We start from the raw sequence: 16,053 nt of genomic DNA on the forward strand, positions 1-16,053 counted from the left end.
CGTGCGCACAGTTTTCTTCTGCTGGCCGTTTACGTGGTAATGTATTGCGTTTTTTCCGTGCATATTTTATTTTTTCTCATAAATTAAGTAACAATGAAAGTAATGGAAAAATAAAAAAAGAATCAAGAATTCAAACAGCGCAAATATTCGTTTAACAGCACCAACTCGGCTCGATGGACAAAAGCAATAAACAGTGAGCGCTGCGTATCTGCATCCACATTTCCGGCGCTCTTTTGTCTGGACAACAATTCTTGAATGTGTTCAATATTTTTTCTTTCTTCCGGCAATGTTCGTGGATATTCGTTCAGTTTTTTCTGTATCACTCTGAATAAAAAAACACATAAATGAAACTAGTAAGTACATGAAAAACATGTTTAAAAAAAATAAGTGCAACAATAATTATTTTCTAATTGACAAAAACGAAATTCTATTTGTCAAAACCATAAATTTTAAAACACCGAAAAAAGCCACTTATACACAGGAATATTTTCTCGATTTGATTTCAACAAAATACATAGTTTAAACATAACAAAATTCAAATAATATTATCATCTGAAACATGCAAATTTATCATTTTTATAATAATGCTTGCTTATGGAAAAATCTTCTTTAAAAATTTATCAAAAAACCATACAATTAATTTTGAACAGAAACCGCACAGGCAACGACCGAACCGAAAATGGAAAAGCTCTAAATTACCTAGCAAAAATATCCTTCGCTACGGGATCCAGTTTCGAGAGATTTTCTGCAAGACAATTCAAGTGAAAATTAAAGTAAATAATAACAAATTAAATTTGCACGCCGATAAAATCACCTAAACGGTACTGCTCCCGGCTGAAATCCGCTTCCTCTTCTTCATCCTCACCGGCCGCGTCCATGTCGGCAAATGCCTGCGCGTCGGCGGTCAGCACCTCCATAATGCGGCTCACTTCCATATCCGTGAGAATTTCTTTCTTCCCTATGACGATCGGATATTTCTCACCAACTAGTTCCTAAAAAAGCAAAATTTAATTACAGCTGTCGAAGGAATATTTACTGCATCAAATTTTACACAAACAGGACATATTTCCACAAAAAGACCAAACTTGCGCGAACTGAAAAATAAAAAGAAAAAATAAACCAAACGAAATCTAAGCGAAAAGTGTAGCAATGTTTGTATAGAGCTTATAACTTTTCAGGAGCGCTTTCTTGTTATGTTGAACATTCTGCCATCGCACTACGTTAATTCACACTGATTCGTTCTTTTCTGCATATCCGATAAAAATGTGAAACAATCAGAAAATGAAAGCATCTGCAGAAAATCGGTTATACAGGCTGTATCTCTGTAAAACTTGTAGAAGTCATTCCAATTTGCTTTCGCATTTGCCATTGTACTACGTAATTTCTACAGCAGTAGAGGCTACATTGCTGCATGCCGGATATCAATACAACTCGTATCGCTAGCAGAAATTCACGCAATATGTATGCCGGTTACTTGTAAAAGGAAACAAAAACACACCAAGCTGATTTCGCTATGAGGAAAAAAAGACCATAATTTATTACTTTTCCTTGTTGCTGACCTTTTTCTCCAAATAACTCCAGCGTTTATCCAGTTGGGCCGGCGACAGCGGAAGCCGCGGCGGATTCTGCTGCAGTAAATCGGTGAGGGTGTCGCGCAGCAAGGACGACGGGATAAAGACCTCTTCAAAGGGATTCTCCTCGTCATCCTCCGCGTACCCGTAGAGATACAATAATTCCGATGAAGAAATCTCCCCGTATGTGTTGAATATCTCCTCACCCTGGAAATTCAACCAGTTTCTCAATTATCACAATTAATTGCAAATAAATTCAACTTAGTCTTCTTTTACTGGATTTGAATGATATTATGAAGCATGAAAAATGGGAATAATTACAGCAGTATTTTACTACCACAAATGTGAGTTCAAATACAACCTCATATTTTCCGTATGAATGCAGATTTAACGAAACATTGTATTATGATTCACGGATAACAAAAAACTATGCGGCATAATTACTCTGGATTTTGTTAAAATTAATTTTAATTCGAATAATTCATCAAATTTAAATCAAACTGACGGTATTCATTGTATTTTATACTCATAAGTCTGAATTTAAATAAAAATTAAAATACATTATGCGGCATAAATGCGCTTTTTTTGCTGACAATTAATTTTAATTCAATCTTAATTCATCAAATTTAAATGACGGTTTCCATTTTACTACTCATAAGTCTGAGTTAAATAACACTTTTCATTGTCAGAATTAAACTATTTAAATCAAACTGAACTTATTTTTTGGAATAGATTTATGGTTGTGACCAAAATAGTGTGGAACTTTCGTAGAGCAGTGGCAAACCGGGTTTCCATAAAAAAAGCTGTGTTCAAGAATCATGTGCAAGAATTAGAGAAACATAGATGCACACCTTATAATGCGTTAATTTTCCATTTTTAAAATTAATAACTTTTCCATGCACAGAAAGTGATTTATCCTGTATAAGTACAGACTGTACACTGGATTTTATTGTTGCCTTTTATTAAACTACTTTTTCCGCACGTACCGCTTTGATATTTTTGACCGCCAGCATTTTCAGCACCTCCCCATCATCGTCCCAGTGGAGTCTGGCGTTATTGCGGCGGACACTGGCGTTGAGGAAGTCGGCGATGGGCACCATAATCGGCACTTCCATCAGCGCATTGCCCACTTGGCTGGCTTCGCGGTCCTCGTCCTCCGAATCGGAATTCTCCTTATCCACCGTGCTGGCACTGTCCTCACTGTCCGGCCGCGTGAAACTGTACGCCATGATAAAACCGGAGATCTTCACCACCGTCTCGCGGAGGCTTTCCAATTCGCTGTTATCCACGAAAGAAATTAAAATTATTACCAGAAAATAAATATCAAATAAACAATTATTTATTAATCATGTTTATCCAAGATGCTTTTTATTTTTTTCGAATCTTTAAATTTTTTTAGGTCAATTATTTTTATTCTTATTATCTAATTTTTTTTAAATTGCTACTAAATTATCTTTATTATTTATTAATCATGTTGATTACTGAGCTTTTGCTTTTGCCCGAATATTCGAAATTTTTTTATTATTTATTATTATTGCTTATTCAACTTATAAAAATGCCGTCCACACGAAAACAATAAGCAGGTCTGCAGTTTGTACTTTTCTTGAAAGCGATGCAGTTTGCGTAAAAGCGGCACAATGTGCTTGTCCACATCCGTCTCCATTCGTTGACGATCCCCAGTGATACGCTGCGGCACCGTCGACGTTCCCAGCAAGCGCTGCTGTGTCGCTCTGCGATAAACATCAAATAAATGGACAAAAACCCAATTTTCATAAACCGAAAAAATATTCCTCCAAACTGAATTGCATGCAACATTCAACGCTAATCAGACAACGGACAGAATCATGCAAATGCCAGTTTTTCGCCTTTACCACGGCACGTGTCGCATGTTTTGCAGACAACCACAAATACGCACCGCATCGTACTGATCGTGGAATGTAATTAAAGAAAAAGGAAACATTTTCAACATAAAACATCTATTAACTAGCACCTATTAAACGCCAAATATACGCCTTGGAATTATTCAACGATGAGAATGAGATCGTCATTCTGCCAGTGCACTACGATAACACGACACTCTACACTGGGTTCAGGGCGACTAACAACAAACGTCTTGCGTTTATTTTACAATTACCAAAAGTCCAACACCCGGGAAAAGATTGTGAAATTCCGCAGACCATGCAAAAAATTGAATTCATTTTAAATTCATCCATTTGACGAGGTTCCTTACGGCGCACTGGATACGCTGTGCCGTGTGGCAAAATAAATTTCCTTAATTATTACGCAATAAATCACGGGACAGTAACACATACCTATCCCAGAACAGTGGCACATCCAGATTGGACTGATGGAAGAACATGCGCAGATAGGGATACCAGAGCGATTCGCGCGGTGCTTTTGTCGCCTCCAGCAGGATGGCCACGATTGTCGGTGCCCAGCGACTTTCCAGCGCCATCTTCTCCATTTCTACAACACAAAGCACAACTCCAGTACAAAACTTCTACCGACCACATGCCAAACGTGCACAATTTATTAGCAAATTGAAATAACCGAAAACACCATTCTGGACAGTCCAGTCATGAATATTATCGATTTTCGAAAAACAAATCTGACCGATGAACTGCAAAAAGTACAATCGGCAAAGCGAAGTTAAAAGCAACATCAACAACACGAAAGATAAATCATAAATCAAAAAAAAAGCACGATAACCCGTAAAAAAATCGAATTTTACTTCCACATGTCCACTGCAAAAAAATGATGAATCGTTCATGAAAAATAAGAAATTATAATTTACTAGTGGACCCCGCGCAAATTGCGCGAAGTGAATTAGTGACTGATAACTGCACGAACTATGGAGACCTACTCGTACAATACTGTACTTATTTTCGTTATTATAAATGGCACGATAGTAAAAATTACGTACTTATCAGCAGTCGTGATAATGAACAGCCAGCCAAACAACCAAAAATACTTGCGCGATTGCACCGTTTAAAACATTTGAAAACTAATTAATAATTTGACCACTCCGTTCACCACTTCTCATTGCCTTTCAATCGTACTCTTTCTGTACACAAAAAAGTTTGAAACTTTCGAATTCGGTACTCGTACTACTTTTCCTTCCGTTCATTGCGGTACTGGCTGCCCAACGGTCCAAGACAAAATTCCCTTCGCCTGATATTTGCATTTGCTTTAACCACACCTTCTTGTTTAAAATATTTCTGTACTTTACATTCACTTGCATTTTTTAAGATATTTCGAAAGTATATGTTTCGTAAATGTCCGAAATATGCTGCTAGATACTTTAAACAGTCGGACAAAATACCATTATGTTGTTGCGCAGTGAATTTCTGGACGTAGAATTGGGAATAATTTCCGAAATTCAGAGGAATTTATTGCTGGAATTTATAAAAATAATAATTTCTGGAACTCAGATATGTTTACAATAACGCGTACGTCTCTTAAACACAGCAAAATTATTGTGCAGAAAATACACTTCAAAGTGTTTGCCCACGTCGGACCATGATGGACGGTGAATGGCGAAAACCGAAAAGGTAGTTTACCATAGTAAATAGCGCGCAATGTAGCGCACGGGGTGAACGTAGTGAGACCAACCGAAAGGTTTTAAAATTTGTGAACGAAGTGGTCGCAAACTTTTGGCTTTCGGTTTTCACGTCTACTTGTGGTTTGAAAGTGCAATTCCGAAAACACTAAAAGCAAATCTAATTTTCGACTTTCGCCAATTGTGGAATTGCTGTGTATTGTTAGTTCGTGTGAATTCGGAATTTGGCTATTACTGTGCCACGGAAACCGCTTGTGTCGTGTCGACCGGTGTCACCTGCCTGAGTGCCTGTGAAACTATCAAATTTGGTAACATGGGGTTTGAAACCCGAACGGCGGCAAAGCTCGCAAGAAGTTTCCACGTTTACAAAACTGAACATAACAAACACAAAATTTTCCGGTTTTTTCAGTTTTTGCTTGTAGCAATTTCCACAGATATTGCGAAACTTCGCAGCCCAGCAGCAGCAACTGCACAAATTTCATAACTGGAATAGCAGTCAGATTACTATGTGTAGTTTTTTACAGTACGTTTTAAATAATCTGTAGAAATCACAACTGGACAAACTTTAAAGTTTAAAGGTGTGCCTTTTACCTTCAACAATTTAAACGCAATTTAAACGAACTCGACTACGTACAAACCGGATAAGGTGTTGCAAGCTGCAGCCGTAAGTAAGTACTTCTTCGCAGTTACGGTAATTAAAATCAGTAGAGCTCCACAACCTGCGCAAGGTGGCAGCTACATATTTACTTAGCTGCGCTCTGTTAACTGGTTTTTGACGCCCCGTAGACTTTCCATGTTAGAGTTTTGAATTTTTTCTCAAAACTGTTTACGTTTTTCTGGAATCTGATAACTTTGTACAAATCTACACATTCAAGGCCATCGAACGGTACATAGACATTCAAGTTTGGTTGAACGTGTCTATGACTTAGACCCTGACACACACAGATTTCGTGCACCTTCTTATTCTTTTATATAGATAGATAGATAGAAGATAGATGTAAAATAAAATTTCTTTTCCCCCAAAAAAATGACAATATTTGAATTAAAAAAATATACCGTATCGATTTTAGCCTTGAAAAAATTCTTTTGGTTAATGAAAACCAAAAACTGCCATTTTTTGGGTAAATAAAAAATTCTATAATAAATTAAGGTGAAGGAAAATAAATGCAAAAATATGCGAAAACGCAAAACAAATAAACAATGGCAAATGCTATTAAATAAAAGAAAAATATTTACAGAACAATTTCTCGACCCGCACAGAACCGGCGCACATACTGAAACTTATACTGATATCCGCGCATACCTGGTCGCACGCTGAGGAGCGCCGGGATGTTCTCCCACTGCAGGGTCTTGGCGCGGGGAACCCTGAAGAGCTCCTCACCATCCGCGATGTCCTCCGCGGCGCTCATGCCGTACCGCGCACACGACCCCACCCGGCCCATGTACACCTGCGAAACACCATCTTCACACTGCCCTGTTTCATGCCAGAAACAGTTGCACGCACTTTGGGATTGATGGAACACGGAGCGGGCTCGCTGAGACACCAGGCGACGAACTCGCGCAGCTCCGCATCAGCGCTGTCGATATGGACACCGCACACGGTCGCCGCGATGCCGTTGCCTTCTGACGCGTCGTGGTGCGTCTGAGAAAATCACAATAATTGTAAAACTTACAGAAATTGACCAGTGAAATGCTAAATTATGCCTCTGTGGTAGAATTCGTGGGAAAAGTTGAGAAATTCAAAAAAACTTCACCTTGAAACGCTTCGCAGCACTTTCGCAGCCATTCTGTGACGAATCGCCGGAATCGGCATCCATTGCAAATATTTGGCACACGCCAAAAAGATCTCAGAATTCACACAGCAAAAAATATTCGCAAAACGCTATACATGCAAGAGAAATATAAAATAAAACGAACAACGAATAAATTTGCAAAAATCAACATCCAAAAAGCGGAAAATGAACAACACAGAAAGTCAGAAACCAGACAAGCGAGGCATAGCGAGCCGAGGTTTAAATGCAGTGGACCGCCCACCTGCGATAACCACAGCGCACTCATAAAATGAAATCACAGTATGCTGTAAAAATGAATTCTGCACAATCTTCTTATTTAGCGGCAACGCAAAAATAAGTTTCACTTCAATTGTAAGATAAAAAACCTTTTTATAAAAATTTACAATAGCCGTTTCGATGATGAAAGCTATTTTAAAAAAAATTTATAAAGGATTCGCAATGGGGCAACGAGCAATTTATACGTACAAATCGATTGTTGCTGATGTGAAAAAATCCCTAATTATGTGTTTCCAGGGCGGTTGCAGTTGCGTTTGGCTACATTCTGTACGAGTCGTCGGAAGTCTTGCACAGTCCATACTCCCCGCGGTGTTTCCGCCTTGGAACGCCTTGCGGCCTTGCCAAATGGGTTTCCGTTAAATTTCTGAATGAAAAGACATGCCCGTTGATCGGTGCGATACGTTCGAATACTTAACGAGCGCGGGGTGACGCGGCGTCGCCACAACATTTACTCACAGATCAAACCGCATCGATTTCCGTCTAACACACGGATACGTACGTCGCGCTGTCTTCCCACGCCCCGTGAAGCCGCCCGTGAGCGGCCAGCATGATTCATACAGCATACAGCGCAGACAGACTGCGGCTACCTATGATTCATTGCGCCACTCGCGCTCTTTTCTCAATTGTACCGCGAATCTGTCCAACATATACAACAGACCAGAGAGACAGACTTTCACTTTCATTCATGCCATCCACTTTTCTCCCTGAAAATTTCCATTTAAAACAGCCGGTCCGCACTGCCTTGGCGGGATGATATTGACGGATTAAACTTGTCAGGATCTTTGTAATTTCTTGAAGAGTTTGCAGTTTACTGGGGTTGATCTAGTGGATTACACAGTGTGATCGGGGCGCTTAAAATGGGTACATGAAGTATTGATCTGGTCCGTTTGTGCTGTGCCACACTGCGGACGGAGGGGCTGATATTTGCCCCGCGGAATTCTTGTGATTTGCGGAATTTTGTGATGGACACGGGGGATCATGCTAAGCCCCATCTACCGCACAGTGTTCCTGGGAGTACCTCCAGACTGGAACTGGATTTTTCTGATCCAGGTGATTATTTAATCCCGGCGCGCCTGCACGTTTCCCCGTTTTCGTCTTGCTTTAAATTCTAGCGTACAGATTCCTTATCGCATGCGCGTGTTGTTCATAATGTTTAATGTTATTTCGTGCGCTTTGGGTCAATTCTCTGTCTGCGTCGATGCATTTTGTGCTGGTTGAAGCAAAGAGTCGCGGGGTTGCGTTGCATTTGTTGGAATTGAATTTTGTTTTGTTGTCGTTTTTTTTCGTGGTTCGTAATGGAATTATATGGGAATTCTGCAGGAAATCTGGGCGAGCGGAAGAGTAAATTGCGTTTATCATTCGGCAAGAGCAGCGCCGTGCCAGAACGCCTGGAAACATCATCCGCGATGAAGACCTCGATCTCCCTTCCACTGCAGATGCAGTCGCTGGAGGATATTGGTTTCAGCACGCAAATGTGAGTTTTGGTTGATTTTCTCTGCTTAATTAGATGCTTTCGATGCTCGTACAGGCGCTGTGTTTTCACTGGTTTTTTTAGCAAAATGTTTGAACTTTTAACATGTTTATTCAATATGTCGGCAGTTAGTTGACTGCATAATTATGTCAGTATCTGTTTGCAGAGATCGCTTGCAGTCGCGAAGTTTGCAGACGACTGGGAAGCTGCAGATATCGCCCGACATGGTACGTCATCAAAATAATTTAAAAAATCTTCAGTTGTAATTTTTATAAGAAAATTAATTTTTTTTGGTAGACGGGTATTATCAATTGATATTATTTTTTTATTTTGTCAGATTTTTAGCTTTTCTTGAACAGCTGCTGGTAATAATTGTTGTTAAGGAAAAAGTTTTTGTAACTACTTTTTAATTTTATAATTACATATGTTTTTATATCTGCTAGTTTCTTTTTATTCGCGCAGGTGTATGAATTTACCGCGGAAGATTTGATGGACTTGGGCGAGATTGGTCGAGGTAAGACACCGATTCCAGATTACGCATAATTAATTTTTAATTCTCCTCTGCAAAAGTAATAATAATATTTATACTTGCTGTCATAAATTACAAACACTGTGCTCGTATTTGCAACTCGCCTCTTTGGCTTTTGAAAACTGAAAAGTACATTTGGTTGTTTTTGAATTTTCTTTTAAAGCTTAAGTAATTTTTAAAATATTGTGTACTCTGAGATTTTCCCTGTAAAAATTATTTGTTAAAAATGGATGTGCATTTTTCTTCCACAAAAAAATTACTTTTCGAATTTATTTTATATTTATTTTTTTAATTTGCGCAAAACTTTCTATACAGAATTTGTTTTTTTATTTTATAAAAAATAATTAAAAATTTTTTCTTCATTTTAGGCTGTTTTTCGGCTTCTACTCGTATATTACTGATTTACTGCGTGTGAATTGCTAGATAAATTTGCCTATTATTTTTTAATCTTTATTAGTACATTAGCGCTAATTGCGAGGAAAATCTTAGAAAATACTTAAATTAATCACCGGCTAATTTGTCCATCGTTTGCGCTTTTAGCGCTGCGTTGAAGTGACACGCGTTGATTGTTTGATTAGGCAATTACGGGTCGGTGAATAAGATGATGCACAAGACGAGCGGGACGGTGATGGCGGTGAAGGTGAGCGTAATATTGATTGACGGAATGTTGTTGGGTGGTAATATGAGTCATAAATACGAGTATAATGCGGATCATTCGATGCAATTGATGAGCGCACTATTGACACCGCGTGTGCCCTAACCCGCGGCGTGTTATCCTTAATAGAGGATCCTCTCCAACGTCGACGAGCGGGAACAGAAGGAGCTCATTGAGCTGGCCGTGGTGATGCGCAGCACCAACTGCGTCAATATCATCCAGTTCTTCGGGGCCATTTTCAAAGATGTAAGTCGGCTACCGAAACTCATCAGATTTTCGTACATCGTTTCTCTGGTTCGTTTACAATTATGCATGGGATGTTTTGGTATTTCTAGCAATAAATCCTTTATTGGTACTTTAACTCACATACAATTACAGATAGTTTCTGCTTTTCTAGTTTTATTTTTTTTGATACTTTCTATATATTCTATTTCTTGTAATTACGAATGTTGAACTGCAGAATAAAAAAGTAGAAATTATACTATCGTATGTAGGCAGGCAGAGTTGCCAGACTGCTTTTTTCGGGTTTTTATTAATGTATCTCTAAATTATTGCGGTTCACCGCTGTACAGCAGCCGCCATCAGGCCCTTGCACTACGATCGCATCAACTGGAATTGCTTCATTTGCTTTACCTGCAGCTGCATACATATCTGTACAGCTCGTACATTAGTTCTTGCCTATTAAAAGGTGACATTTTAATGTTTGCGGTAGTCCTTTAACCGACCAAAGCTGTTGTTTAATTTAATTCTTTTTTATATCCTGAAATTGTGACGGTTACGTATAAAAGCTTCTACAGAATACGCTTTCATATGTAAGAATTAAAAATGATTTAATGTAATTGTAATTTTGAAATTGTTTTAAATACTTAATATTTTAGTCAGTTCCTAGACAGGGATAAAAATCGGCAATTACTGCGACCTTTCCTAATTTAGTGTTCATGTTCGAGAAGAAACCGTTCGGCACGTAAAATCTAACTAACACACTAATGAAAAATTTTCGGTTTGTCTAATAAAAATTAATGAAAAAAATTAAAAAATCCAAATAAAAATAAATTAAACTAACAATTTTAACAAGCATCTCAACAGTATTTAAAAAAAAACTGTACAGTCACTGAAAACGCTTAGAATCTGTGGAGAAAAGTAAATCAGAATCAATTAATATCTGAAATAAATGGAAAAACTCTGTGTGTGAGTAAAATCTGTCTTTGCAAAAGTGATAAGAAACATAGTGAATGGATTGTCTTTTGTCAAAAATAGGGTGATTGTTGGATATGTATGGAACTGATGGATACATCCCTGGATAAATTCTATAAATTCATCTATGAAATCCTCCAGAGTGAAATTCCCGAGGAGATCCTGGGAAAAATCGCCGTGGCGGTACGTTGCACAATTTTAGCATTTGCGTAGCGATGCCATTAAGGTATTGATCGCTGCTGGCGATGATTCAAGGCTGACCTCAAGTTGGCCGTGTAGCGGCAGGTGCGGGACCGAAATAGAAATCCCTGTAGAAAAAATAGCTATTTTTATCCCGGGATTATTACGAGGTGGCTATTTTCGGTGAGGGATTATTGAATTAAGCGGCTGAATTTAGCACGCCGCCGGGATAAATTTAGACCGGGTCTGGCTGACGTAAATGGCCTTTTTGTCGGGCTGGTGATGTTTTCGCAAATGCCAGGAAGTGGTTATTGGTGATTGTTCCAATGAAAGCCCCGACTGTGCAAGAATATCGACCGATTTATTTCTGTCGTACTCGTTAATACAAATTTTATCACCGAATACGACAGGAATATATTAAAAACGATAATTTTGTTATAAAACAATAACGATATCGTAAAATTATCGTTATTGTCTGAGTGCGAACGCCTACCAGAAAATCAGCAGAAATTAAAGAAAATGGTTACGGAAAAATGGGTAGAAATTAATTACTTAAAATAAAGCGCTGCCATTTGATAAACTAAATGAATCTTGGCTGGTGTGAAGTCAGGTGAATTAGTTCCTTATTAAAATAACGCAACGCAAGCCGGATTTATTTTAACGTATTGCCAGGAAAAAATCGGGTTTGTTTTCTTGATATAACGAATAAATTTATACTACTGATTTATACAATTCTCGTAGGCTCGTATGAATGAGTAATGTGAATTTATTCCGCACATAAAAAACCCTGTTTTTCCTGGTAGTACAGACATGTTGAGATAAATTAATGCGTTGAGTTTTTTGTGATGTGCTAGTTATCCTGAACATGAATACTTCGTACGAGTAATACGGCAGAATATTATATTAGTGATGTCTGACAGTTTTGCTGTAATCATCAGTATAATGTAAATATACCGGTACTGCATTTTGACTAATAATGATGATAATTTTTGGGCAATAAATGGTGTGGTAATGCTCGAAAATAAATTTTCCAAGAAATAAATAGAGGAAAAAATTTTAGTCAGAGCATTGAGTGTTTTCGTGGGTAAGCACTTAACTTTGAATAGCAGTGCTCAGACAGTGCTACCTCCTGTGAGCCACTACACTACGATATTTCATCCGATCACTATGGTTAGTTGTTTCTACCGTACTCAAGTCCGAGTTTGACAAATTTCTTGTTTTTTACTGCAGACGTTGAATGCGCTGGATTATTTGAAATCCTCGTTAAATATCATACACCGTGGTGAGTCCGTCGATGGCATTCTAAAGTACGGGAAAATACGAGAAAAATACGTAATTAAAAAATATGTTTTGTTGTGGGCAGATGTGAAGCCGTCTAACATTCTGCTGGATCGGCGTGGCAATATGAAACTGTGTGATTTCGGTATTAGTGGCCGTTTGGTGGACTCCATCGCCCGGACCAATGTCGGATGCCGACCGTACATGGCGGTAAGCAGTTTTTTTTTACAGAAAACTTCCTCTAATTCCAACTTTAAATTAAAACGATGCTATTATTACCAGTAAATTTTTCGTTGAAATATTATTGTAATTGTTCAATAATTTACATTGGAAAAAAATGGGAATAAATTGACATGATTTTCTCCTGCAGCCGGAACGTATTGATCCGACCAAAGCGCAGCAGTACGATATTCGTTCGGATGTCTGGAGTCTGGGCATCACACTGGTGAGTTTGTATATCTTAATTCTATCCAGTTAAACTGTACTAAATAGCCTTGACGGAAATGCAGTTTTATTCGGTAGGAAAGGCATCAATAAAATTAACGAACTAATAATAATTACATTGATCGTTAATATTTTGTTTTAAATATAAAATTAATGCGCGGGGAAAAAATATAAATTAACAGAATAATATTATTCGTTTCTAGCTATTTTAGTTAGAATATTGAATATTCTATTCATCTGTAAAATTAATATGCGCGTAAAAAATCTTAAATTAACAGAATATTGTTGTTCGTTAATACTTATTTTATTTGGAATAGTTTATAAATTAATATGCGGTAAAAATAAAACTAACAAAATATTGTTCGTTAATATTTTATGTTTTAAGATCTTTTATCGTATTAATAAAAATTATAATCCAGATAAAGCATGCCTCCGCTTATCTATATTGGCACAAGAAGTGGTCGAAGTGTTTCTGAGTGATTAATAAGTATTCGCTGATGTTTTGCAGATGGAGCTGGCGTTGGGTCAATTCCCCTATCCTATTCAGGAATGGGACAACGTCTTCAAGCAGCTGGCCCAGGTCGTTGAGGGCGAACCGCCCCGGCTAGACCGCATGCGGCATCCGCGCTTTTCCGATGAATTCATCGATTTCGTCAATATTTGGTGGGTAATCCTGGTCATATAGCATGCAGTAAAATGTTCGTTAATATTACAAAAAATCGGGAAAAATATTCAAGCGTTGTGTGGAATTGCTGTTTTCTTGGTTTTATTTCGTACCAAACCACCTTAAATTTAATATTTAATTAATGTTTTCTTTGCAGTTTGGCCAAAGATGTACCAAAGAGACCCAAATATAAACTCCTCCTGGTAAGCTGATTAACCAGAATTATGTGTGAAAAATGTGCTTTTCCCAGTATACAAAATTATTAAAATAGGTAGATGTTTTTTAGATGAATTTTTGTAAAAACCGTTTTTTTACAAACTTTTAAAATACGATCTCAGTACTTTGATTTAAATTTCAGTAATTTTTATAAATTTCTCCATTTAAATTTTTTTATAATTTGTAATTTCTTCAGGAGTAATGATATTTCGAAATAAGACTGAATTAATTTAGTAGTTATAAATTTTTAATTAAACGTAAAAAATTTTAAGCACCTACTTACTTATTAATTATTATTCTTTTATTTAATTTACTGTTTTTTATTCTTGAAAAATCCTTTCTGCTTTATTTTGTGCGGCTGAAACAGCTCCGCAGATCGATTGTTATTGAGAAAAAAAATTCTAAAAGACATTTTAAATAATTTTGATTTAAATTGTAGTAATTTTTATGCATTTTTCTTTTCGCAGAGTCATGCGTTTATTCGTAAAGCCGCCGCCGCTCCGACGGACACCCGCGCCTTCGTGGAGGCCGTTCTCCTGAAGATGGAATGCGCCAATCTCCCGGGTTTATCCATATCCTGATTATGGGAAAAAATGGCGTGCGGTGTGCACCGGTGACGGGACGCGTTGCTCGGCCAACGCCCAAACTCGATGCTGTTCTTTCTGTATATAATAAATATAAAATTTGATTATATACTCCACAGGATTATATTTATTTTTGATTTTTTGTTGATAACCTTTTACTAAATTTTTATTTGGGATTTTTGTTTGTGTGTGGACTTGGTCGTCACGCTGTGCCTGGTGTGATGGCCAGCGCCCCTTCAGTCAGTTTCGCAGCTACGATTTTTCTGTGCCGGTTAACGTGATGTTTTGTGGCAGATTTTTTTTTATTTTGATTTGATGTTTTCTTATTGGGTGAAGTTTGTTAATGGGCATTTGTGGAATTTTCGGGAAAGAAAAATGGTAGTAATAATAAAAAGGCTGTCACGAGATCATACTGAAACACGAAATATTCAGTTGGAACGCCAACGCTGAGAGCTCAGAACTGCAAATAGAGAATCAAATCAATGGTGGAATCGGGTTGATGTTTGAAAAGTTTGTTTAGGCTCGGTAAGTTTTTCGATTTCTTCTCAAAACACACAATTATTTGGATCGAAGAAACGGTATTGGCAAAACTTGATAGCACTGTAACTACGAATGTAGTCTGATGCGTTCTGCCAAAACCAGAGCAACATCTACACGGTACACCGAAAAAAGTTGAGAAATTTGTGTACTTGCTCGGCTTAGTTGTAGTACGAGTATTTTTCTTAGAGAATGATCAGTGCAGTGCGCCTGCTTAAAATATTATGGTGTGGTGACAGTGAGGGCTGGGATGTGGGGATACCGTAAGCTACTAAACAATTACATACCGGGATGATACCGCACTTATGGTCACTAATCGCTGCGAGTACCAGTATTTGATTACAGATGTCATGCTATTATGGTTACCGCTCAGTGGACATTGGCTGTGGCATGCCTATGTCTGCGGCTACTGGCGTGTACGTTCTGTTTCGTTAACGTTGGTTCTCGCCAAAAGAGCTTAGTTTCTGGGAAAGGTCACTGAAAGTGGCGATCGATCACTGCGGAGCGGTACCGATTGAGAGTGGATGTAGTCCATCCGATCAGCGCAGTGAACAGGAGTCGCATTGCCAACGTCCATAGCACGAACCTGTAGAGAGCTTGCTGATCAATCACCGTAACGTGTAATTCGCATCCTGTTAATCATCGGAAGTCCTGTTCTCCTGACCTGTTCTTCGTAGCGGCCAAAGACGTCGGTACAATGAAAAATTACATACGAGGGCATTTTATAAACGTCTGCCATTTCAGCAACACTATCATCGTGGGAGGGAATTTCAAGAGAATTTAATTATTGCTCTTGCCCTTGCTCTCCCCTGCTAACTGTTAAAAAAAAGTGTGTATACAAAAAAAGTGTGTAAAAAAGTGAAAAAAAGTGTGTAAAACAAGTAAAGTAAAGTAAGTGTAGAAAAGTGCACCTAACTGAGCAACGATAGACCGGAGCACAGCTCTCAGGGTTGAAAACGAAAGGTAGAACGGTCATCCGTGACTTTTCCACACTACTACCCGTGCTCCTACACCGCTACTAAATCAAAAATTAACAAAAACCGGCAGAACGGCATATTTTTACGTGAATGTTCACATAGTTGTGTCACGAGTACGACTGGTT

The 16,053-nt window shown here is 38.1% G+C and overlaps 2 protein-coding genes across 3 annotated transcripts; one reads left to right on the forward strand and one right to left on the reverse strand.

The window, feature by feature from the left end:
- Window positions 1-61: 61 nt before the first annotated feature.
- Window positions 62-7,618, reverse strand: LOC129596118 (N-lysine methyltransferase setd6-like). 2 transcript variants are annotated; one of them, XM_055493303.1, is made up of 11 exons: window positions 7,389-7,618; window positions 6,885-7,164; window positions 6,635-6,772; window positions 6,434-6,578; window positions 3,884-4,037; window positions 3,170-3,301; window positions 2,558-2,849; window positions 1,560-1,778; window positions 815-992; window positions 700-745; window positions 62-324 (listed from the first exon to the last, which is right to left on the reverse strand). In XM_055493303.1, exons 2-11 carry the CDS (start codon window positions 6,945-6,947, stop codon window positions 123-125), a joined length of 1,569 nt encoding a protein of 522 aa, XP_055349278.1. In that variant the 5' UTR covers window positions 6,948-7,164; window positions 7,389-7,618; the 3' UTR covers window positions 62-122. The 2 variants fall into 2 exon arrangements, with proteins under 2 accessions (XP_055349278.1, XP_055349279.1); XM_055493304.1 differs by lacking the exons at window positions 6,434-6,578; window positions 6,635-6,772; window positions 6,885-7,164; window positions 7,389-7,618 and adding an exon at window positions 4,185-4,378.
- Window positions 7,619-7,849: 231 nt separating this feature from the next.
- LOC129596101 (dual specificity mitogen-activated protein kinase kinase 4-like) lies at window positions 7,850-14,803 on the forward strand. Its single transcript, XM_055493283.1, has 13 exons — window positions 7,850-8,249; window positions 8,520-8,673; window positions 8,837-8,897; window positions 9,133-9,184; window positions 9,778-9,839; window positions 9,984-10,100; window positions 11,112-11,231; window positions 12,459-12,510; window positions 12,592-12,716; window positions 12,877-12,951; window positions 13,459-13,613; window positions 13,772-13,817; window positions 14,298-14,803. The coding sequence occupies exons 1-13, from the start codon at window positions 8,162-8,164 to the stop codon at window positions 14,409-14,411; spliced, it is 1,221 nt and encodes a 406-aa protein (XP_055349258.1). The 5' UTR covers window positions 7,850-8,161; the 3' UTR covers window positions 14,412-14,803.
- The last annotated feature ends 1,250 nt before the right edge of the window (window positions 14,804-16,053 follow it).

Source organism: Paramacrobiotus metropolitanus, unplaced genomic scaffold (assembly GCF_019649055.1).
Source record: "Paramacrobiotus metropolitanus isolate TYO unplaced genomic scaffold, Prichtersi_v1.0 Parri_scaffold0000086, whole genome shotgun sequence".
NCBI classification, from domain to species: domain Eukaryota; kingdom Metazoa; phylum Tardigrada; class Eutardigrada; order Parachela; family Macrobiotidae; genus Paramacrobiotus; species Paramacrobiotus metropolitanus.